Below are 26,364 nucleotides of genomic sequence, written 5' to 3'. Positions count from 1 at the left end.
CCAGAATGTTCTGTCAGAGATGCTGTGTAAAACAGCATGACATGGTGTCTTAACTAACCTTGAATTATCAAGGAAATGCCAACCTTTGAAATGAAACACTATTAAATTAAAGTCTAATACTGTTGGTGGCAAAAACAGCATTAAAAAATATGGTAGGAGATTATGGCCATTATCTTGAAAGACTGCTGTGAATGTATTAAGCCTAGGGTATGATTTACAGTCCACATGACTTTGTTAATGATGCAAATGATATCACATGTAATGTAGTTGACAACGAAGAAGCAAATTACACTTTAGGAATTAGAAAATGGACAAATAGATGAAAAAATGTATAGCTTAAAGGATTAGTAAATTTTCTTAAAAAATCCAGATAATTTACTCACCACCATGTCATCCAAAATGTTGATGTCTTTCTTTGTTCAGTCGAGAAGAAATTATGTTTTTTGAGGATAACATTCCAGAATTTTTCTCATTTTAATGGACTCTAATGGACCCCAATACTTAACAGTTTTAATGCAGTTTAAAATTGCCATTTCAAAGGACTCTAAACGACCCCAAACGAGGCATAAGGGTCTTATCTAGCGAAACGATTGTCATTTTTTGCAAAATATGCACTTTTAATCCACAACTTCTCGTCTTCCTCCGGTCATGTGACGCGCCAGCGCGACCTCACGTAATACGTCATCACGTCAAGAGGTCACGGATGAAGTATCGAAACTAGGCCCCAGTATTTACAAGTGTAGAGAAAGAGGACCGTTCCGACGTTGTTGTATGTCGAATGATACTAATTAATCTCTTTGTGTCAGTTTATTGTTTAAAATGGTCCGCAAATGTGCGTTTCTTATGTTATATGTTACACATATATGTGGCACGTCATACAGCCGGAGTAAGAGGATAAGTTGTGGATTAAAAGTGAATTTTTTTATTTTTTTATTTTTTTTGCCAAAAATGACAATTGTTTTGCTAGATAAGACCCTTATACCTCGTTTGGGATCCTTTAGAGTCCATTGAAACTGCAATTTTAAACTGCATTCAAACTGTTAAGTGTTGGGGTCCATTAAAGTCTTTAAAATGAGAAAAATTCTGAAATGTTTTCCTCACAAAACATAATTTCTTCTCGACTGAACAAAGTAAGACATCAACAATTTGGATTGCATGGTGGTGAGTAAATCCTTTAAGGTTGTGTAAGTCACTTTGAATAAAAGCATCTGCCATATGCATAAATGTAAATGCAAGGAAATGTTTATAGGGACTAACACATTTAAGGTGTGATTTAGATTTAAGGTGATTAGTTTGCTACTTTAATCTCGAGTCAGGATTTGGAATGGTTGTAGGTTGATCTTTGAATTTATCTGCAGTAGTTCATAAAGCAACATGGTATAATGTGTATAAAATTGTATTTTTGCAGCTTTGGTGGAGGAGCTCATCAGGTCACCTGGTGTGCGACTGACAGGATCTGCCTGGTCGTCGTGGGAGAGTTGGTCAGCATGCACTCAGGAGTGTGCCAAAGGCTACCGCACCCGAAAACGCTCCTGCACCACCGCAGAGGGCAAAAGCGTTCCCACCGCCTGCCGGGGCTCTCCGGTGGAATATCAGGACTGCAATTCACAGCCCTGTCCAGGTAACACACAGATGGATACGAGAAGACTCGCAAACACACGCATTCAGTTTTATGAATGAATAGATACACATATGGTCACACTCAAGGTAGCTGCTCATCTTGACAGAAAAGCCACTGCTTCCATTAGAGTGTGTGAAGTGTATTACTGATTTCATTAGCTAATGGAAAGCTGAGAAGCCCCACAGGGACCTGCTGTGTTCAAATCAAGCGGTTTCACTATAATTCCAAACAAACGTAAGCTCAAGGTTAAATCGGAAACACTTTCCCGTTCTGCGAAATTACAAGATTTCTGAATGGTATTTCAAGTTAGCTCCAGGTGTCTGTTGAAATTGGTGTTTACCTCATTTAAAAGAGCGAAATGCAGCCAAAGAGAATTGCAATTTTCTCAAAGAAAATTGGTTATGCTTGCCCACAAAAACTTCTGAAAGTATCCAATTTCAGAATTCAAACCGCAAAAAAAATGGATTTCTTAGAAAAATAAACTTAAACACAAGATGCTTAATACATCGCTTCAGTATAAGTGTCGCAATGTGCATGTTTGCAATAATTTTTTTTTAAAGGTTAACTATTGCCTTTGCCATTGCTATACTATATGAGAATGGTCAGAGTAACATTTCACCTCATAAACATATGCTAGTATCCATTAATGACAAGAGGTTTATAATTCACTCTGGGTTATTATCAACCAAGCATTGGGTCAAAAAGGGACAAACCCAGCTGCTGGGTTAAATTTGCCCAGAAAATGTTTATATTTTACCCAACAATAGGTTAAAACAACCCAACATATTCGGTTGAAAAGTTAAATTACAACCCAACCCTAGTATTTTTAGTAGTGTATCATCACACAACTATTTTCCTCTTATTGGCATCCCAGAGCCAGAAATCCAAGGAAGACATTAATTAATCTCAAACATTAAGTCATCTATTTATCATTATTTTTCTCAATATATATATATCAGCGGAAAAAAAAACATTGAAATGTTTTCCCCCTCAATATAATGTACTGTATCCCTATTTCAGGGATTTATTTATGTTTTAAGCATAAGCTTTTGCAAATTTAGTTTTTGCTAATTTTGCTTCTCAAGTGGATCTTGATTATAAGAATTTTTAGATATTTGCACTGGAAAACAATTTTTTTTCAGGGAAGTTCAGGGTTACACTCTTGGTTCTTTACAGCAATAATCTTTTGTGAAACGTAGGTCCTTTGAGTGTAAAGTTTCTTTATTGAACCAAAAATCGTTCTTCTGTGGCATTGTGAAGCACATTTTTTTAATAAAATTAATTTTTTTTACCACATTAAAACCCCCTAAATTCAGCAGTGTTTTAAACATGCTTTTATACACTCTTTAGCGGTACAAAAACCTATGTATGAATACCATAACTGTTTGCATTGTATACTTACACTTGTGTCTGCACACTTGAAACAATGTTACAACATTGACAAATTGAAACACTCCACCTTTTAAAGGGACACTCCACTTTTTTTTGAAAATATGCTCATTTTCCAGCTCCCCTTGAGAATTAGATTTTTACTGTTTTGGAATCCATTCAGCCGATCTCTTGGTCTGGCGCTACCACTTTTAGCATAGCTTAGCATAATCCATTGAATCTGATTAGACCATTAGCATCATGCTAAAAAATAATCAAAGAGTTTCAATATTTTACCTATTTAAAACTTGACTCTTCCGTAGGCAGATATGGCTAGGAACTATACTCTTATTCTGGCGTAATAATCAAGGACTTTGCTGACGTAACATGGCTGCAGGAGGCGCAATGATATTACGCAGCTGCCGAAAATAGTCCCCTTGGTTACTTTCAATAGCAGGGGACTGTTTTCGGGCACTGCGTAATATCATTGCCTCACTTTTGTAGGTCTTAGTACATGATGTGGCTACGGAGGAGTCAAGTTTTAAATATGGGAAATGTCGAGACTATTATTATTTTTTTGGCGCGATGCTAATGGTTTAATCAGATTTTATGGATTATGCTAAGGTATGCTAAAAGTGGTACCGCCAGACCCGGAGATCAGCTGAATGGATTCCAAAATGATAAAAATCAAATGTGTGACTCTAGGGGAGCTGGAAATGAGCCTATTTTCAAAAAAAGGAGTGTCCCTTTAAAAAGCCATACCCACATATTTGATAATTAATCCTAGAGTTTTTAGACACAAGGTTGACATGTTTCTACAGTATAGACATATATACAGCCACTTTCTAAGCTCTTCTAAACTCAATCTAAGCTCTTTATGCAGCAAAATGCCTTTGCCCAAAGCTTTTCACTTGGACAGGAAGAAAGAATACGATTGAAAATTGGGGCGGTAAGGAGAGAGGTTTTGGGGACATAGATTAAAACAAAGCTTTTATATCAGCAACATCCAACCATTTTAATCATCGCTTTGATCCCAGACATGCACTCACTGGACTCGCTGTGATCATAACTGGTCACCCTTCAGTCGTGCCCTGGTACACACATAGTAATCTACTGAAGTTAAATGGTGCTTTCCAGGGCAGGGAGAAGAAGCCGTTGATAACTTTTTTTCCCATCAGTCTGATGAGGGTTGTTACAGCGAAAGGAAAATACTAAAGCAGTTTGTACTGATCAGTTTTCTTCGACTAGAAAATCCACTGGAACTCAGAGCAGCTAATGACCAAAACAGCTGCGTCTTTTGCAACACGGCTATCATCTTAGGCAGGATTTTCAGCCGGGTAAACAAAAGAAAGAATTAAATAACCGCTGCTTGCTCCACCTAAGAATTAGGTTTTTGAAGGGGAGCTATCTCGGAAAGCTGTTGGAAACTCGGAAGGACATCCCCTTTTGTCTTAAAGAGGGAATGTCTGGATCCCCATCACATCCCATAACAGATGTTTGCTTGCCCCGTCTGCTTTTGAATTGTTTTGTGCATTTGCCCGTTTGTTAGACATTGTTTTGTGTTTGTATTTGTACGTGGTGTTTGCATCCACTCTGTTTTTGTGTTTGGGCTGCATTCGTATCCGCTTATCTGATGCTTGGATGATTGCGTCCCCCCGCTTGCCTGATTGTTTTGTGTTTGTCTTTGTATGTCGTATTTGTCCATGCGTGTTTGGTCTGTGCAGTTAACGGCGCCTGGTCATGCTGGTCGTCATGGTCGCAGTGTTCAGTGCCCTGTGGAGGCGGGCATTACCAACGAACCCGCACGTGCACGAGCCCCGCCCCTGCCAATGGAGGGGACATCTGCATCGGTCTGCATACAGAGGAGGCCCTTTGCAACACGAACACCTGTGATGGTAAGATCGGCTCAAATGCAGGGCCATGAATGATAAAACATTTAAGTTTTGTATCACCTTGAAGGTCCAAAAGCAATGCTCTACCTCTGCCTGTATGCACAAGATACAGATACGGTTGCTTCTCACCTTGTCGTCTTTCCATAAATGCCTATTATTACCATTATATTCTGAAACATTCACTTGTAGCATTGTACTATATAGTATGTACAGTAAATGGATTGACACCTGGGGCCTCATTTATAAAATGTTGCGTAGAAACCATCCTACATTTGATCTTACGATCATTTATCAAAAATGTGTATGTGTGATTAATAAACTTAACTCATGCGCAGAAAACGCATGTATCCCTTTCTTTCAGATGTAAAATTTATAAATCGCAAATGATCTTGAACTTGTGCGCAGTTGAGCAGTTTCAAACCTCTGCCTTTAAATTATGCCTAATTAAAGGGATAGTTCATTTTATTCCTACTATGGAAGCCTATAGAGAAGTTGTTTTGTATGGGGATAGGAGAAACCCGCCCAAATCAGCGTCGGTTAAACAGGCGTGGAAAAGCCACAATTGTCTCATCAGCTGGCATCCCCATCGTTGCGCCAAGCACTACAATGATGTCAGGAGACGGCGGAATCCCAAGCTTGCCAGCATAAATCGGGCACGCCGTGTAACGGGAGGTGGATCTGCCTCTACACACGACCTGACGGCAGCAGAGGACATCGCTGCGTCCACCCTCACCGCTGAAAGGGTTTGGGGGCTTTGAAATCGGACACAAGAAACGCAAGCAAGGTCCAACCCCAAAGTACACTTACAAATCAAGTTCATATACATTAAGGTTTCTTATGAAAACATTTTAATTATTATTTACATAAACATAATAAACGAAATACAGCCACACAACAAACTTAATCGTATTTTAATCGTTATTTGCATGAGAATTTTTTAAACGCAGCCACACAATAAATAAAAACTATCACCACAATGCTCACCACAATGATTTCCCTTATCTCATGTGTTAATATTTTTTATTGTAACAATTTATGTTTTGCAAAAATATCTGTTGCATCTGTGTAGATTAGATAAGCATAGTAGTGCACGCTATACATTATGGTCAAGCATGCGCCCTTAAAATAGCATAATGAACCACGCGCAACGCGCCACTGACTTTAGACTAGTTTTTTTTGGTCAGTGGCGCAATTGTTTTTTGAAACTGCAAAATATCATCAGGGATGGTTTACGCCGGAACACGCCTCCTTTTTTGCGCTGAACCGCCCAGGGAGCGCAAGTTCATTCCCTAGTTTGCCGACGTGCGTCTGTGGAGGGAAAAACCTGCTGTGCACCTGTACAAAATACGAATGATACATGCGTCACTGACAAAGTCAATTGCGCTGGGTGCAAGATAAGGCCCATTATGTCAATGTTTAACCCCAATTTTGAGCAGCAAAAATGGCTTATATTTCCAAAAACCTGCAGCAATCAGACAAGCAAAAGTGCGTACGTCTACTCAGTTGCTGACGTGGCGCTAAGCACTTTTCCACATCAAAGACAATTTTTATAAATATGGACTTTGCCGTGGATTTTTGCATACGATCAAATCTGTGTGTACGCACCCATTATAAATAAGGCCCCGCTTTCTTCCTCTGATCAAAACACATTCCAGGTTTTCCCAATTTGCACCAACCTGCAGTTCATCCAAATATGAAAACTCTCATATTTACTCCCCCGCGTGCCATCCCAGATGTATATGACTAACTTTCTTTAATTTAACACAAAAGATTTATATTCAATTATGTTATCATCTTATATGATGGTCAACATGGTGAAACTTCCAAAAATCCATTAATAAAGTAATCCAAATGACTTAATAGGGTTAATAAATCTCATCTGGGATGGCATTAGGGTGTGAAAATTATGAGCGAATGGGATGAACTATTTCTTTAAGTGAAATCATGCTTGTGTATTTCCATACAGATTCCAAAAATATACTTTGTGGTACATTTATTTTTAAATTCCAAAAATCTTTGTCATTAAAGCACTCACCCTCTCTATCATTAATTTTCATGCAAAGTTTTGCACCTTTTATTGCCTTTCCAATAATGTTTTACAGCCTCCATCCTTAATTATCACTACAAACACAAATTGTTCGACTTTCAAAAACAAAAATGCCCATCGCTCCAGGCAAAATCCCCCAATCCTGCTTGTGCTCCACAACGTTCACATAGTCTGGTTTAGGTGTAGTTTATTTTTGACTGAATACTCATCGCTGCTTTTAAAGCTTGGATTCAGACCCGTAAGTCATCCTCTGTATAAACCAGAAACACAATCTTCAGAGAATGAGAGAGGGGCTTTTGGGGTCCTTCAGGGTACAAATGGTGCCATATGTGAACTGTATGCATGAAAGTGAAACAGACTGTGAGACCCTAAAGCTTCACTGTCACATTGTGTTAAATGTACTACACAACTTTTTTCTCTCCCTTTCAACTGTTTCTGTCAAACTAAACTCAAATATTTATCAGTATTGGTAACTTTGAATTGTTTACAGTTTTATTCCCACAAAAAAGCTCTGTGCCTTTAACAAAAACTGCTGTTTCCTCTTTGTGACTCTCTAACTGATTGTTTTCCCCGGAGATCTTTATTGAATACATGCATTTGTTTCTTTGTTCAAGAGTCTCATAAAAAACTCAATCCGAGCTGTCGACTGCAGAACCTATTTTGTTATCAATCAAAAGAAAATGAATGTACTCCAAAAGTTTGCTTTAGAAAGATTTTTTCCACCTGATACTCTTCACATACAAACACTTTTTTTAAGCCTAGCTGCCTACCTAGAAAACTTTTAAAGCGTAATAGGCATCCCTTCAATGTGAAGGCTGTTACAATAGGTAGACAGTAAAATTGTCACCTTCTAAGATACCCTATGTTGGCCAAAATCTAATCCTACTTGGACAGAAAAGGCAATCCCAGAATGCACTGCGAAACCCCAGTAAAAAAAATCAAGATGCCAGATAAGTGTTTCCTATATGATTTTCAATAAAATCTCATGAGAATTCATACGTATTTTACGAGGCTAATTTGTAAAAATTTGTACGACCAGATTTGTTTAATTTCGTACGATTTGCTTTCACTTCGTGACGTTAGGGGTTGGGGTTTCATTATTGTTTTTAATAATAATCATACAAATTCATATGAATTTACGTACGAATAACTTGGGCTAAGATTAAGCTGAGAATTCCAGTTTAGTCGAAAAAGGCAAATTCACAGTGATCCAATAAACACTAACAAACAAACAAACGCTAACAAACTCATTTATTGTAGTGTTATGTATAAATGTAAATAACCCTAAAATTAGATTTAATTTTAGTTAGGATGCTGCCTTCCTGCAAAGGCAATATGACATTTCATTATATTTTGAGCTAGAGATAAAATCCCCAAGATCTTTGAGGCTTGCCCACAAATCCTCATCGAATGACCTTGTCGACGAGTGTTCGCTGGTGATTAATAATTAAAGATATGAAGCAGAATGTATATTAAAGGTGAAGTACATCATTTCTGTGCCACAGGCAAACTAAAATTGCAGAAATAATAATTCTGATACAAACAACTGACATGGTTGGATCACATTGTTTATTATAGTGTATTATATTTATATTATATTTTATGTAAAGAGAGAGAGCATGCACTTGTGTTTGCAGTAATAAGGACAATGTTGGCCTACAAAATGTATATATTAACCCTTTTTTAGTATTTATGTATTCATTTATTCTAGTTTTATATTATCAGGAACACTGAAAAAATGATTCATTCAATTTACTCAATTTTTTAAGGTAAGTGGTTGCAATCAATTTATTTAAGCTACATTTAAACAAAAGTTTTTTTATTTTACTTTACTATTCTTTTTGAGTGAATCATTTTTTCAGTGAATGAAACAAAACTAAATGCAGACAATAAGTGTTTATTTATTTTCTTCTCTTTTTAAATGTTTTATTCATTCTTTTCAATTTATTACATCAGCTAGCCTACCACAAATATTAATGCTTTATTTGTATATAAATCCACAGTTTCAGTTAAACTAAGTTGGATCTACTGTACTTCAATTGGTAACACTTAAAATATTTAAATTTACTTTAAGTAAAAACTTTAGGGTGAAAAAAAACTTAAACATTAATTTGTAACACCTAAAATATTTAAGCTTTTTCCACTTAGTTTTCATTTAAAGTGAGTAAAAAATATTTTTGAGTGTTACCAACTGAAGTTTTTTTTCAACTTTCATTTTTAACTAATTCCCGCCATCAATTTTTGAAAATTTGCCCACCAGCAATTTTTGTTTTTTTCACTAAAGTTTCACAAAATACCTACCAGGAAAATTTTCTTCAAAATATAAACATACAAATATATTTTTAATGAAAGAACAGACACTCTGCTGTCAAACAAACAATAAACAAACAGACAAAACGGGAAACAAACGTTTCATTTTATCTATATTTTTTTCTCTGCTTATAAACTTTTAAATATGGGTATTTTTCTTTAAAAAAAAATTTTTGGAAATCAGCTGAGATCAGATTCAGAACGATTATCAAAACATACACAGAGTTTAAAATGAGAAAATAACGTTTTAAATTCAGTATTGGGTAAGTGGATAATTGTGGTATTGCAGATTAACATAAAAATTAATCAGGAACACGTTTTTAACATTTTTTTCTCTTAATTGACAAGATAACTTGTCAATGGCGGAAAAAAGTTAATAGTGTGGCGTAGTGATATGGAACTTTGAGGCTGTTTACACTTGGCATTAACATGTGTTTTCGTCGATCGGATCACAAGTGGACGACGTTAATGCCAGGTGTAAACGGTGTTCAAAACGTTTTGAGCTCGTCCACTTTCGACCACTTTCAAACACATCCAGAGGTGGTCGAAACCACTTTCGATCGGATCGCTTTGGAGTTGCGGAACGCACATGTGGTTGAATGCGTTCGAACAGCCACACGCGACCGCCTTCTCTCCGCCCATTTATCTAATCTGAGGTATTAAACACAAGTTTTACGTCTTTTTTGACTTCTGGCGTGAACATTCGGTGAACAGCGCTATTTTTAGCCTTTCATTGATAAAAATAAGCGGCTGATCTCCGTAGTTTCGTTTTGAAAGCGTGTGAAAGTTGCGCGATCCTATTTCATCAATTGCGCTGAAAATTCAAAGAAAGCTCTTACATACTCAGGTACAAAGCACTGTGCAGCATGTTTACTTGCTAAACAAGCAGTGCACTCCGACAATATATTAGTTAGCGTCCATCTAAACTCATAATTACTCCAGCTCGGGTTTGAATGACAGCAGAGAGACTCGCCCACCGTCTCACAGACCACCCCCTCATAGTATTCAGCACAGAATCGGTCGAAAGTGGACAAAAGAGACGGATTTAAATACCAGGTGTAAACGTAATGTGTCTCTCTCGTCCACTTGTGATCCGATCGATGAAAACACATCTTAATACCAAGTGTAAACAGCCCCTTTAATGCGTTTGAGATCTGGAACTACTTAATAGGTGTGTGTTTATTGAGAAGGTTTGTCAACCAATCAGAATGATGCATTCAAGAGCCCCATCATCTTATAAATAATATTTATGCAAAATATTGGTATTTTACTTTTTGTACAAAGCAATGTGTGTTCCCTAGGGTCGAACACGTGACTTTTGTGATGCTAATGCAATACCAAGTAAGCTACAGGAACACTATAGTGAGCTAGAGGACCATTATACATTATACTTGTTTGCTTGTTGTGTTGACTTACAGATGGCTTACTATTGTCTCGGTTCTTTAAACAAGGATAGAAGAAAATATTTTAACAAAGATATTTTACAAAAAAAAGACATCATTCACATTTAAGTGAGGCACAGTCATAATTTATCAGTAGCATTGTCCTCTTCCTGACATTTTTTGCCTGGAAAAGTGAATGAAGATGGATATAGCCATCATCTGGGCTAGCATATGTCATTGATGCGCTGATGGGAAAAAATGGCAAGATATGAACTGGAACTAGTTGCTAGTGATATTAAAGTCTTTTGGATCCTAGATTCAAACATTCAGTCCCTTTCTGCCTTCATCATAAATGACAAATTCCTTTTAGGCTTTGAGAGAATTATAGGATTTCGACAAACATCTTAAAAGCTGAAACATGAAAGGAATGTGTATATTTGCAGACTGGATTTTTCAAGCAAACAAATCAAAGTTTCTGCTAAGTAACATTCTTGGTACGCGTTCTCTGAAAGTGCCGCCTTAGTGAGAATGTGATTATTTTTGCGGTGTTTGTCTCATATGTGTGGGTGGGCTATTGAGTCAGCAGTACTTTGGTTAAATTGCTGTGTGAAATGAGAGGGCAGCACATTTAAAGCTTTCTGGTCATTTACAGCCAATAATGGCGACCGTGTTTGTGTGCAGGTGGGTGGATGGCCTGGTCGGTGTGGTCCGAATGCAACGAGTCGGGACAGCAGCAGCGCAGTCGAGTGTGTGGGACTCAATCCACGACATGCTTGGGTAACAGCACCCAGCACAGAGACTGCAATGAGATCCCAGGTGAGAGAGACAGCTGTATAAAGGAGACTGGGGCTAGTTGTCACACAGGGACACACTAGTTGACATTCAGCCAAGGGTCAAATATAATGAAGGTAGAATTTAACCAAACAGTTAAATGATTCATGAATATTCATCATATCTGCCTATAAAATCCAAGTCTTATCATCTAATTTTGATTTCACTCGTTGATTTGAGATTTCGATCTTTAAAGTGACTTTACCCAGTCAATATTAAAGATATCAAGGTTATATTTTCACAGAATGTTCTTTATTTTATGTGCGATGATTTTTTGTAAAAAAAAATAAATCATATAAAAAAATGAGTTTAGCTTGGTTTCCACAGCAAAGTTACTTTTTTTACAGGTCAGAGCAAATTGTCATGATATAAATATACAGTGCGCACATCTTTTTAACTCATTTGCCACCAGTCATTTTTTGTGATTTTCACAAAGCTTTCACAAAATGCCTTCCAGGAAAAATTTCTTATAAAAATATATAAACATACAAATATATTAAATGAAAGAACAGACCCTCTTTTTTCAAACAAACAATAAACAAACAAACAAAATGGGGAAAAAAACGTTTCATCCTATCTATATTTTTTCTCTGCGTATAAACTCTTAAATAGGGGTATTTGTCTTTAAAAATAATATTTTTTAGCAAATCTAAAATAATTGAATTTTGTAAAGGAATTTTGTTAGAGATCAGATTCAGAATGATTATCAAAACATACATAGAGTTTAAAATTAGTAAATAATGTTTTGGCTTATTGCGGTATTGCAGATTAACATAAAAATTCTTCAATGTTTTCTCTTAATTGACGAGATAACTTGTCAATGGCGGGGAAAGAGTTTATCACAGTAATTGGCCAGAACAATGGTTTTGCAGTTTCCCTTTGCATTTAAATTTTTTATTAAGTATATTAGGATGTGTCCGAAACCGCCTACTTCCATACTAATGTATATAGTAGGCGAAAAGCAGTAGGTGAGGCGAGTAGTATGTCCGAATTTAAAGTATTTGAAAAACAGTTCGAAAAGTGTCCGGATGACCTACTACTTCCGTCAAGATCCCGAATTGTTCATTCAATGGACACTTTACTATCTCTTGAGCCCCCGTGAGTGGCGTTATCCAACAAAAAGGAAAAAGGAGTTATTCAAAAATGCCCAAAGCGGTAACGCGGCAAATACATACATTAAACACCTGTACTTTGGTTAAAATTGCGCTTGTATAATGTCATTCCAGTTAACGACTAACTTGTTGTTACATGGCAGATATAAAACGTCCGAATTCATTCATACTATCCATATTTATACTATATAGTTCCCACCAATAATACACGCGTTGATCCAAAATGAGTGAGTGCCTGCGGTCACCCGCCGTTACGAGTCATCCAAAATGTTTTTTAATGATATTCGGGTTGCGGTCGGTTGGTTCGCTTGAAATAAACATGGCAATTAACTATTTTAAACAATTACTACTTTTAAAAAATGCGGGGCAGGTACAATATTTTTTTATTTTTTGTGGTCCGAATTTCAGGTGGGTTAGTTGGAAACATCGGTCGGGTGCGGGTTGTTTATACATTGACCTGCGCATCACTGGTACCTACCTACCGTTTTAACGGTCATCTAATTCAGTACCTACTGTCACAGTATGCAATTTTTGACGCAGCCTAATGCTACGTACACACCAAACGCGGGGCATCACGTTACTCGCGGGACTTCATGTCATGTAAATTTTTCGCTCGAGTTGAATATTTTCAACTTAGGCGAAGACGCGTTTGAGGCGGATAGTGCGTGTTTTCGCGGCAAACGCGCCGCCCATATCGCGTCTTTCGCATTGCCCCACGCGAGGACATGTCTGATCGCATCTTTGCAATGACTTTGTATATAATCTACTCGCGCAAATCGTTGAACTTGCGTCTGGTGTAAGCCCACAGTAAGAGATTCTATATACATGCACATACTATATATATATATATATATATATTCACAATCTGTCTCACTAAGCTTTTCCCAGTTGCAATGTTACTCTTATTAAATAAACATGCACTTTTAAACCCTGTCAAATCTGCTGTTGTTTTTAACAGATTAGATGTAATATGTTTACTTGGGGTTATTCATTACTCTTGCTGGTGGAGTGGAAGTGTTCAAAGCGAAGAACTAAACGCTCCCAGCCTGCGAGAACATGAGTTATCAGAGCAGAATACCAAGTGAATCTGGCACTCTAATTAATATTAATGTTATGCCACGAGCCAGCCGCACATATAAGTCCTCTTCATTTTTACGAAACAGGTTCACCATCCTATGACGGTGAGAATTGCACATCTCAATCAAAACTTCCCATTTCCTCATCCATCTCTGCTGTTGAGATTTGAGATAGAGCTTAAAAGCATTAGTGAGGGTGATGGAGCACCTTTAAAATATATTTCAACAGAGAGAAATGACTTATTACTTCAACCAAAATAGAGTTTAAAGTTTCAGGGATGCGTTTTGCAAAATAGTTTTGAATTGTTTTATGGACATTCCCATGAGAATTGATTCATAAGACATTAAATCTCAAGCACTTGACATTTTGGAGCACTTCAGGCAGTAATACCTTGATATTTTTCATGCGATTCACCTGACAGTCTTTGATGTGATTTCCTGTACTTTATCACTGCTGGCCTGCAGATGCCTCGGGTATAAAACAGAGACGATCTGTTCGCTGCTCTGACTCTTTGAATTGCTGAAGTTCCAGGAAGGTTGCCTTTGAAAAGAGACCAGAGTGGAATAAGATGGGAGTAGATTGATTGTTTTGGCTGTTAATCAACAAAACAATGCCAATGCTATGTGTAAGGGGTTGTTTGCATAGGACACGTACTTGTGCCAGACTGTGATATTGTCTAATTATTGGCCTGTGTAAATAAGCAATACATCACCTTGTTCTTTATGAGTGGCAGAGAAAAACAATGCAGATAATTGAATGCTATATAAATGATATATGCCCCTAGACCACAACCAGTCATTTTTTTGAATACATAACATAGGCTTTCCATTGATGTATGGTTTGTTAGCCTGAGATACAACTATTTGAAAATCTGGAATCTGAGGGTGCAAAACAATCGCCTTTAAAGTTGTCCAAATGAAGTCCTTAGTAAAACATATTACTAATGATAAATGCATTTTTTATTCATTTAAGGTAGGAAATTTACAAAATATCTTTATGAAAATGTTCATTACACAATATCCTAATTATTTTTTATCATAAATACAGTACAATATATTGTTGGCTATTGCTCAAAAATACACGTAACTTATGACCCAGGGTCACATATTATTTAAATAAACATTATAATATGCATAGTTATATGTGACCAAACACATCAACGTTTTTCCTATTTAAGACGAGTAGTTATACGAGCAAGTTTGGTGGTACAAAATAAAACGTAGCGCTTTTCTAAGCGGATTTAAAAGAGGAACTATATTTTATGGCGTAATAGCACTTTTGGGAGTACTTCGACTCGGCGCAGTAACACCCTCCCTCTCCCATTATGAGAGTGAGAAGGGGAGCGGACTTTTCAGGCGAGTCGAAGTACTCCCAAAAGTGCTATTACGCCATAAAATATAGTTCCTCTTTTAAATCCGCTTAGAAAAGCGCTACGTTTTATTTTGTACCACCAAACTTGCTTAAATAGTAGTGGTCCTATTTAAGACCACTACTCGTCTTAAATAGGAAAAACGTTGATGTGTTTGGTCACTTCTAACTTTATCTCTAAATGGTACAATTGAATGAATGGGGCTAAGCTAAATGCTATCGAAGCGTCGCAGCGCGCTCCAGCGCTTACGTGCATGCACACAGATGATAGAGGGATGTATCAACAATTCTTAGTTAAGGTAATAACATGTTTTGATGTTGAGAATGAGTAGACTATTCCTTTGAGATGGCAAAAAATAGGTTTATCTTTAAAATAGAAGAAAGCACTGTCTATATTGTTTGTCTTTAAAATTAAAGGGTGCCTATTTCATTGCTAAAAAAAACTTTATCTTGTGTATTTGGTACTATACAGTCCCTCCAGAAAAACGCGATTGTGCCATCGCGCGATATATTGCATAATCAGCCAAAGTCCGCATATTTATGCGGGGCTGCATTTTTTCCAAATACGACGCACTTTCGCCCGCATTAATTACATATTTCCGTGCACAAAATATGCGGGGCTTGCATGATTTCATAATCTCCGCATTTTCGTAGCAAAAAGTCACATATATATTAGCAGAAAGTTGAAAAATGTTGCATTTACTTCCCAAAAGCGCAGCCGTGTCCTCTATTGCCATGGGAACGTTATGAAGTGACGTGATTATGTGACGTGATCATTGCAGCTTTTGCAAGTTTCCGCAGTTTTTGCAAGTTCCGAAATTTTCGCAAATTACTGCAATTCCATTGCATAAATATCCCGCATATTCCATCACATTTTTTAAGAAACCGTGCCGCAAAATCGAGGATTTTTGCCCGCAACAATCACAAAAAAACTCTGTGTTTTTCTGGAAGGACTGATAATATAATGTGTTTGCGTGGTTTATGGTTAAAAAACATATTTTCCTCATACCGTACAAACGGATTTTGTACAAAGCTCATCGATTTGAAAATCTCTGTGATTGGTCTGAATACCTCTGACATCAACCGTATGTGATGCTCCTTACCATGTTTGAAAGATTCGCGCACAATGCAAACAGGAGTTAACTTACAGGCTGTGAGTCCGAAGCGGGAGGAATTATGATAATGTCGGTCTTGTCTACATCACCAATCCCAGGAAGTAAACTGTTGCCTACAATCTGTGTGTCCAAGAAAAGAGATTTATGTGGAGATGATAACTCGCGTCATTGTTTACTTTGGGTCATGTACCTTTTGCATATCGTGTTTACTAATACACACTTACACACCAAAGGAAATTTTAAATTTTAAATTGGACCATAGGTGCCCTTTAATTAAACAAATCCTTGGTCATTTGCCAGACATGATTTATTTCTAAAAAAAAAAAATGCTCATGAGAAAATTGCATTTACTAAATGTTTCTTTTCACCCTTTAAAAAATCCAGATAATTTACTCACCACCATGTCATCCAAAATGTTGATGTCTTACGTGTTGGGGTCCATTAAAGTCCATTAAAATTAGAAAAATCCTGGAATGTTTTCCTCAAAAAAACATAATTTCTTCTCGACTGAACAAAGAATGACATCGACATTTTGGATGACATGGTGGTGAGTGGATTGTCTGGATTTTTTTTGAGAAAATGTACTTATCCTTCAAAGCTGCATTCTGCAACTTTTTTGGTTAAAAAAAGACAAAAATCAGTTACATAAACTGTCTTCCATACTGTTCCTTAGCACGATTCACAAAATTAAGCTTATAATAATTATTTATTTAAAGGTGCATTGTTTAACTTTTAAAAGGATTTCTTGACAAAAATGCAATATAATATACATAACTATATTATCAGTGGTGTATAAAGACCTTACAAAATTAACAGTATTATTTTATTACCTTAGTATGAGCCGTTTTTATATACATAAATCGTGGGTTCCCTTACATGGAAATCAACATTTCGTGCCGACATGTTTCTACAGTAGCCCTAAATGGACAAACTGTCTAATAGAGCGCATTTTGTCATTATGTTGTCTACTGTTTGTCCTGTGGCAGCTACCGTAGCTTCTATCTGTGTTTCAAAAGGTGGGGTGAGCTGTGGACTGAGCCGTTGGTTGCAATTACAATCTCACCACTAAATGAAACATCCCACAAGCCGCCGGGTCGTATTTTGCAGAAAATAGTTGTTTTTCAACAAACGTAAATTGCGTAAAGTAACTTGGTAAAAGGTAAAAGTTATGGATTGCAGCTTTAATATTGTTGCATTTAGTTGCATCTCTTCAGTTTATAGTAATATGAAAAACCAAAATATATTTGATTTTAAAGGTTTTTTATTGACATTTAATACAACAAACTATTGTTGTAACTGTGAGCATTAGAATCCTGATCCTGCAGACAGATGACTGTTTTTATACTCGAGATCAAACGCTTGTATGTTAACACCCACTAAATTCTTACCTCTCCTTCTGTTCACAGCAATTCTCCCAGCATCAAGCTATGATAAGGACCAGCGGTGTGTGGGTAAGTGCTTCAACGTCTGTGTTCCCTTTTGATGAAACCCCCTCCGTTTGTACAGTAGTGCCGATGGCAGATGCATGTCAATGTGCGCACGCGCGCTTTCGTCAATGCATGAAGGCATGTGGCGATGTGCTGCTTATGTGTCATGTTTCACATCAGCTCCTTTCATCCCAGACTCAAGGGGGCACAGCGGCGTATTTTAGGTTGCACATCAAGGCATTGGTGGGAATTGGCTGACCCCAAATGGTACAAGCTGTGCCAGTTTGGTGTTTCTCCAGGTGCACACATTACCCATCACGCTTCGGCTCTGATGCTCTCCTGAGTGATCGTTGTCCAATTAGAGCAGTTCGGTCCAGGAGTATGGCGTCCATATCACAATTCTCGCTCATTACGGGTCAGGCCTGGTCCAGCTAATCACAGCGCTGTCCCTCGATACAGCATCATACAGCCAGACGCTCTCCAACACCTGCCTTCTGCTGGATGATGGTTACAGACATGTAGAGCTAATGATGAGGGATGCACTGCTGCCATCAATCTTAAATTTAATGTCAAGGATGACTATATCTCTCACTGTTCAAAAATGATGTACCCAAAGGGAACGAGACATATTACAGTTATTTGCAAATAAACGGTTACTATAATCTAGCCTTCCAATATTATGTTTTTCCAGGGTTTACTCTCCTTCACCTGATAGCTACCGGCGTGTCATGCTTCCTGGGCGCGGGTCTGCTGTCCTTCCTTGTGTACGTGTACTGTCAGCGTTTTCACAAGCCATCGCAGGAGTCTGCGGTCATCCACCCCACGACTCCCAACCACCTGAACTACAAGGGCAACACCACACCAAAGAATGAGAAATACACACCAATGGAGTTCAAGGTCAATGCTGAAACCTGGTTTGTCACATTCACTGTAGTCTCACAGCAGTTGAACAAAACTGTTATTATCATTATTGTGCTGGACGGCTTGCACAGCACCTTTATATTTAAGAGTGTGGTTGGATAACATATGGACAAACCCAACTACGGGTCTAGAAATGTCCATATTTGAAACGACCCAACTTATGTTAAATCCAACGGTTGGGTATGTCCATATTTTATCCAACTGTAGGTTGAAACTGTTTCGTAATAACATGACGGTGAGTAAATAATGACAATGTTATCAGTTATTCTTCACTTGTTTTGTCTTCAAATGATGATGTTTACGACAGGCTAGATAGCAAAAAAGTTACGAAGAGTCACTGAGTCGTTTCGGAAATCCGTCTGTTTGGTCTGAAATGAGCAGCAGAAAACTGATAGTTTGGAGATTACCGCCGGTTTCATTCTCCCTGTGGCTGCTTGTTTAGCTGACTTTTCTGGGTGCACGCGGTTCCTGGCACACACTCCGTCTTTATTAATGGGCTCCATTAGGCTGTTTAAGCGGCAGACGCTCTGTGGACTCCCACAGCTGGTTGTGACTGATCGTCAAGTTCATCCAATTAGTTTGGCTTGGCTTGCTCTTCCTCCACCTCATGTCCTTGCTGTGACACCTGCGTGAGCCTTTTGCCACATTTTTCTATCGATCTCATCCGTGCCCAGTACTCACTCCGAACCCATTAAGAGACTCTGACAATAATGTGGATCTGCTAAAGACAGACGGGCCCGTTGCAGAAAAACGTTACTTTGGCCTGTCAGTGGGATGCTAAAACTGCGGTTAACAACCAAAATATCTTTAAGATGTGTTAGAAAACAAACCCTGTATGTAGTGCACTATATCGGGTGTCCGCCATTTTGTAGTAGTGTTCGAAACCTGTCCTACATTCATTCATTCATTCTTTTTACCCATAATGCACTCTAAATTTTGATGCACTCTGTACATTCAGTAGATGCAGCATTATTTTAAATGTTTGTGTGTGTTAAGAAGTTTATATAAAATAAATCAAATTTGGCATTTGCGTTACATGCTATTGAAGATGCCACACAAACTTTGTTTCCATTACCCTTCAAATTATGCAAATTGAAATAGCGAATTGAAAATGCGCCCAATGGAAACATGGCAATTTCGCAAAAACTCTCATATATTGCAATACAGTTTTTACGCCCGGGTTATTTCCTTTTTACAGGTCACCTGACATGTGTAAAAGTTCAGCTTGATCTTACGTAAAATCGTACATATTTTCACGATGGCCAATTCGTATTAATTCATACGAAGTTAATCGTGCAAAATCGTGAAAAAAACCAACGAAACCTAACCCCGCACCTAACCCCAACGTCACAGGGGTCAAGTCAAATCGTACCAAAACTTTAAATATGGTGCGATATGTTTGATTGGAGGACAAGACAGAAGAGGTGTGTTTCGACCTTATGTTGCATCACAGGAACCGACAAGCGCATGAGATCAAAATACCTGGAGAGCGATTCGGGATTTGACAAATCGCTGTGTATGTATTCAAACGTTGCTTTTCGTAGTATTTTGATGTCATTAGCATTTTGGTCTGTGCGGTGCCATATAAAGTACAGGGCCTGTATTCATAAAACATCTTAGCGCAAAAAGTTTAAACGCAAAGTGTCACCTAGTGACAAAATTCGTAGAAATGTGGGTGTTTCCCCTAAAACCCATAATACACTGCAGGATTTTTTTTCACTCCTATAAGAAACTTTTTTGTCACACTGTGCGACATGGATCGTTTAAACTTGGGTACGAAAAGCATGTAGACTGTGCGATTATGACACGGAGGCTTCTACGATTGGGTCACACGTTAGCACAACGTCACCAGCATGCGCTAGTGGTAAACAAATACCAGTACGCAGGTCGTAGCAGCAAATACACTGTGCGTTGATCATGCTGAATTTCTGACACTGTCAGAAAACTATCGTAGGCTATCTTTGGACGCAAGACCAGGAAAATGGCCCTCTTTGAACCTTTCTGACTGTACGACCACCGATGAAGAGCAACGATCACAGAAATCGCAACGATTCTTTCAAGATTATAAAATTAAAGAAAAAATCCTAGTAAAGAAAGCGTCTTAACTCTTTCCTCACCATTGACGAGTTAACTCGTCAATTAAGAGAAAATGCTTCCCTGCCAATAATGAGTTTTTACGGCAATCCATATTTCCACAATTACCACCAGGTGGTGCTCTTACCCAACTTATAAATCACGGAAGCATCCACTAGGGCCAAACAGTAAAAACTCCATGTATGTTTAGATCATCGCTCTGAATCTGATCTCTAACAAAAGTCATTCACAAAAATGCAATTATCTATATTTTGCTCAAAATGATTTTTGAAGAAACCTACTCATATTTGAGAGGTGATAAAAAGAGAACAAATGAAGGTAGGATGAAGAGTTTTTTTTAAATGTAGAGGGTCTGTTCTTTCATTTGATATATAGACCCTTTTCAAGTTGACGTCACAGTTACATCACTGCAAGTTGCGCGTGCAATGTGCTTGCAGAAAAACAGTGGAAATGAATTACACACAAGTGAAACGAGCAAGATAACTCAACTAGAAAATGTCTTGTTGTGCTGTTGAGTGTCAGAATAGAAATGCCAAAAAAAGATGGCCTTCATTTTTATAGTATACCGTCGTCGAAGACACCATTTGAAGATAAATGTAAGTGTTTATGGTTGCAATAAGCCCTTAAACGGACAGACTGGAGTGATGAAATCATCTGGAAATCTATTAATAATTAAAATAGAAAAGAAGAAGAGAAGACGTTGGGTGTTCTGTCGAAGTCTGTTCCCTTTATGTGTTTCTTATAGCGTTTTTATCACGTTACATTTATAATTTATTTAGAATAAATGCTTTTTTATACTGAAAAAGCAATAATATCACCATTTATTAAATATTTCATACATTTTTTGTTTTTTATTATTTCTTTTTACCTTATATCTTAGCTTATGTCTTCTTCCTGTTTGTTCTCAAATTATTATGTTTACATGCTTAATAAATATATGAATATAGCACACACACACACACACACACACACACACACACACACACACACACACACACACACAATGTAAATGTTATTAATTTATAAACAAGCCTATGCATTTTAATTTGTATGTAAACATAATAGTTTTATAATAGTTTTAGAACAAACACGTAGGCTATAAATATAAGGAAGAAATAATAGAAAACAGGAAAATGATGAAATATTTAATAAATGGTATTATATAGAAAACATGCTAGAATTGCTTTTATATGTACTTTAGCGATTCATACGTAAGGAATAATTGACGACGGGCCATTGAATTATAAGAAAATTATAAGAAAATAATGCACACCCAAGGTGCAATGCGGCACAACGCGAATCGGTGCCGTTACACCGCGGGTGTGCATTATTTTCAAATAATTCAAAGGACCGGAGTCAATTATTCCTCTTATACCACAAACATTGCTCTGGTGCCTATTTTTAAGATATTTGAAAAGTTAGGTGTGCGGTTATCAGAAATTAATGCATGGAACATTTCTCAGCCAATCAGAATACAGCATTCAACAGACTCGTGGTATAATGTAAAAATAATTGATTTACCAATAAAGAACAATACATATACATTGCATACATGCACACATGTAGCCAAGCCATTCAAACTTTTTATTTATCTAAAAAATAAACGTAACGTGATTACAATGCTATAAGAAACATTACATTAAAGGTAAACATAGAGGAAACAGACCTCGACAGAACACCGGATCCATAAAAATCACGGTTTAATGCTAAAACACTTCACACCGCTACTGCAGAGCTGTTACTTTCTGTAACCAGTTTGACTCCGCCCACAAAAATGTCATCTCTGTTTGCAAACATGAAAATGGTCTATTATATGTTTATATATTTAAAGAACAACATTTTCTGGAAGGCATTAAACTTTTGTAAAAATCATGAATCATGGCTTGCAACTTTTTTAAAACGCTGGTGGGGAAAGAGTTAAGGTCCAAAATTGTTAAGAGGACTTTTAAGAGGCTTAAGAGCTTCTTTAGCAGCAGGGAATGTGGACAAAAAATGTTGCATAATGCATGACAGGGAGTTAATTAGACACAACACATTAGATTGTGCAGGAATCATGTTTGTGGTTTCGCAGGGTCTACATTTATAACACAACGCTAAAGTTTTGCGCAAATTTTAAATGAAACGCAGCTATTGTCAGAAAGATGCAGTTTGCTTGCTTTATAGCACACAAGCAATTCTCTTCACATGTCACAAGAAATGCGTATCTTGTGGAGTGCTATTGTTTAGCAGGTATTGAAAAACATAATTGTTGCTCAGCAGATCTTGGCTAGTGTGAGTCACTTAAATCAATCTTATTCTTTTCATAGCTTCACCCCCTCAGCCACTGAGCTTCCTGCGGTTTCCTTTTTTTAAACCTAGACTGATGTTATTTCTCAAGAGTTATATTTCATACACGCGTGCCACTTTCATCCATGACCCAACAGTCCACCGCTATTGAATTATGCAGCTGAACGGCTGTGGTCTCTTTTTTTCTGTGGTGTGTAATTTTCTGGACCAAACCCAATTGCAAACATAAATAGATTTTTACATTTTCTGATTACATTTGCCACCAGTCCTGTGGGTAGTTACCAGGTTGTTGCCATGTGGGTAGTAGAGTCACAAGTGTTTTGTAAAATGTTGATATGGGATGGGAGGAAATAAAGGTTTTTGATGCTTTGTTTGATGCCTTGTTCTCAAGATTTTATAGATAGCGTACAATGAGTTCAGCTGTCTGCTTCATCTAAACTCTTTCCCGATACCAGAAAACCCGAGAAAACACTTCCCTGCCAATGACGAGTATTTCCGCCTTTCCGCAATACCACTATTATCCACCAGGTGGCTCTAACAGGTGGCTGTGCGGACGTGTGCGCGCGCAAGGTGGACGCTGAAAGAAAATACAGTATAGACAGTTTCAGCAGTAACAACATAAACAAGCGTCTGTCGCGGTCCGCACGTAACTTCCGGTAAACTCCGCTAAGAATAAAAACAACACAGTTCTTTAAACGTAGTTCATTTATATAACAAGCAAAAAAAACAACACATAGATTACCTAGGAAACCAAAACATTTGTTATTTTCGACGAGGCATTTGTTCAAGAGATCAGTTTAGCAACTAGTCAGACAATTAAAAAAACAAAACCGGAAGTAAAGTTCGGATCCAGACGTGTATCACGTGCGTCCGATGAAACCGTCTATACTGTACCCATTTTGTCTGCTGTGTTCCGGGCTTTGACGAACCCTGTTTGCGCGTCCAACATTACACAAAAGGAAAATTTTACGCGCATTTGGATTCCGTCCGCATTATCCGCATCGTGAAAATCACAGGGCTCTACTAATAAATTAATAACTTCCTTCAAGTATATTTGACACTGTGATTGTAAACAAAGAGCGCATGCCGCATCCGGAAGTGCTTTCGCAACATTACGCTCAGTTCGTAAACATTATCGATCACTTACCGAACTGTCATTATCGGTTTATCGGAAAATTTTATATCGGTAAAATTATCGAATCTAGAAGGCATTAAACTTTTGTGAAAATCATGCTGGTGCTGACTGGCAACTTACACAAAAGGAAAACTTTACGCGCATTTGGATTCCGTCCGCGTTATCCGCATCGTGAAAATCACAGGGCTCTACTAATAAATTAATAACTTCCTTCAAGTATATTTGACACTGTGATTGTAAACAAAGAGCGCATGCCGCATCCGGAAGTGCTTACGCAACATTACGCACAGTTCGTAAACATTATCGATCACTTACCGAACTGTCATTATCGTTTTTTTTTCGGAAAATTTTATATCTGTAAAATTATTGAATCTAGAAGGCATTAAACTTTTGTGAAAATCATGCTGGTGCTGACTGGCAACTTACACAAAAGGAAAATTTTACGCGCATTTGGATTCCGTCCGCGTTATCCGCATCGTGAAAATCACAGGGCTCTACTAATAAATTAATAACTTCCTTCAAGTATATTTGACACTGTGATTGTAAACAAAGAGCGCATGCCGCATCTGGAAGTGCTTGCGCAACATTACGCTCAGTTCGTAAACATTATCGATCACTTACCGAACTGTCATTATCAGTTTATTGGAAAATTTTATATCGGTAAAATTATCGAATCTAGAAGGCATTAAACTTTTGTGAAAATCATGCTGGTGCTGACTGGCAACTTACACAAAAGGAAAATTTTACGCGCATTTGGATTCCGTCCGCGTTATCCGCATCGTGAAAATCACAGGGCTCTACTAATAAATTAATAACTTCCTTCAAGTATATTTGACACTGTGATTGTAAACAAAGAGCGCATGCCGCATCCGGAAGTGCTTGCGCAACATTACGCACAGTTCGTAAACATTATCGATCACTTACCGAACTGTCATTATCGGTTTATCTGAAAATTTTATATCGGTAAAATTATCGAATCTAGAAGGCATTCAACTTTTGTGAAAATCATGCTTGCGCTGACTGGCAACTTTTAAAAAAACCTCTGGCTGGGAAAGAGTTAAGGATTAATATCTAGTTGGCTCCCATTTGACAACTCTAATGCTCCTTTATTTATGTTTTATCTACAGACCCTAAACAAGAACAATTTGCTGCCAGACGAAAGGACCAACTACTTCCCTTCACCGGTTCAGCAGACAAACGTGTACACTACCACATACTACCCCACAGCACTGGGCAAATACGATTACCGCCCAGACTCCTCCCCTTCTCCGTGCAGGACCTATAACCACAGCTGAGACACGTGTCCAATCACAGCTTTATCCCAATGGTGACAAAACCCACACGTCTCCCGATCCCAACCTTTTCCCCACACACCCACTCCGCACACCTGATGAGAAAACGACAGGTGCTTTACATTCCAAATGATGTTTTCCCAACGCCCCGAGGACAGGACCAGGTCACCTAACTCATGCCTTACGGTGTCTGACGGGAGACGGACCAGGCACTAAACACATGAACACAAGATTGTGTAGCTCCGCTGACTATGATGAACGGATGTCTTGATTGATCTTTGCAGAACGCCAGTTACCGGAAGATGGGCGAGCGAAATCGTGCTGGCTTCAATAATGTTCATTACAGGAATGTGGTCTGGCACACTGTGGCAGCCTTTTCTTAAAAGTACAAAGGGAAGATACAGGGAGACCACAGAACGGAGAGAAATCGATGCAGACGGTATTGAGTGACTGCAGGATTGAGTCACCTTTGGATAAACGTGTAAGGGACTTTTAACTTTGGAGGGACGCATCTCTACAACCCTCTGAGATGCACGTGTATGAGTTTGCAGAATCAAAACGCCTGGGTGGATATTCTTTGGATATGAGTTTGCATCCCGGAGAGGTGGGGATGCTTTTAGCTAGCGTGAACGGACTGTCAGATCAGCCATTCGAATTGAAAATGCTTTTTTCTACCTGCGAATGCATGGAAATGGAGAAATATTGCATTGATATGGGATATGCCTAGATCTAAAGCAAACACGTTCTGCTTTGTTACTGTATGTCTTGGTGGTCATATTAAATATGACTGGGTTCAAATGGAGGCGGACTCTATTTTATTATGAAAACATAGGAAATACTGATAGCTTGGCACTTGTTTTCTACAAAGGGGAATTGTTCAGCAGTTGAGAAAAGCTGTAGGTTAGATGCACGATAGAGATTATTTAAGTTCAAATGTTGACAGAGCTATACTGAATATGAACATTTTTCCTCATTTCATACATTAGTTTCTACCATTATTTTTAAGATGGTTTATTCTTTACCATCTATCAGAGATTTAAAGGATTAGTCCATCCAGATAATTTACTCACCACCATGTCATCCGGG

The 26,364-nt window shown here is 37.9% G+C and overlaps 1 protein-coding gene across 3 annotated transcripts in view; it reads left to right on the top strand.

Moving 5' to 3' along the window:
* The window catches only part of sema5ba (sema domain, seven thrombospondin repeats (type 1 and type 1-like), transmembrane domain (TM) and short cytoplasmic domain, (semaphorin) 5Ba), a 215,993-nt gene extending 189,913 nt beyond the window's left edge, over positions 1–26,080 (top strand). The window contains exons 18-23 of one of the 3 annotated variants that reach the window (XM_055214581.2): positions 1,409–1,621; positions 4,714–4,884; positions 11,302–11,436; positions 17,530–17,574; positions 18,242–18,447; positions 25,114–26,080. In XM_055214581.2, coding sequence (XP_055070556.2) covers positions 1,409–1,621; positions 4,714–4,884; positions 11,302–11,436; positions 17,530–17,574; positions 18,242–18,447; positions 25,114–25,281 — 938 coding nt within the window. In that variant the 3' untranslated portion in view covers positions 25,282–26,080. Of the gene's footprint in view, positions 1–1,408; positions 1,622–4,713; positions 4,885–11,301; positions 11,437–17,529; positions 17,575–18,241; positions 18,465–25,113 lie in introns of all 3 variants that reach the window. The other 2 variants (XM_055214582.2, XM_055214584.2) reach the window with 2 other exon arrangements.
* Positions 26,081–26,364: the final 284 nt, after the last annotated feature.

The sequence above is a fragment of the Misgurnus anguillicaudatus genome, chromosome 17 (genome assembly GCF_027580225.2).
Source record: "Misgurnus anguillicaudatus chromosome 17, ASM2758022v2, whole genome shotgun sequence".
Taxonomy (NCBI): Eukaryota; Metazoa; Chordata; class Actinopteri; order Cypriniformes; family Cobitidae; genus Misgurnus; species Misgurnus anguillicaudatus.
This window is presented reverse-complemented; position numbering and strand designations above follow the sequence as displayed.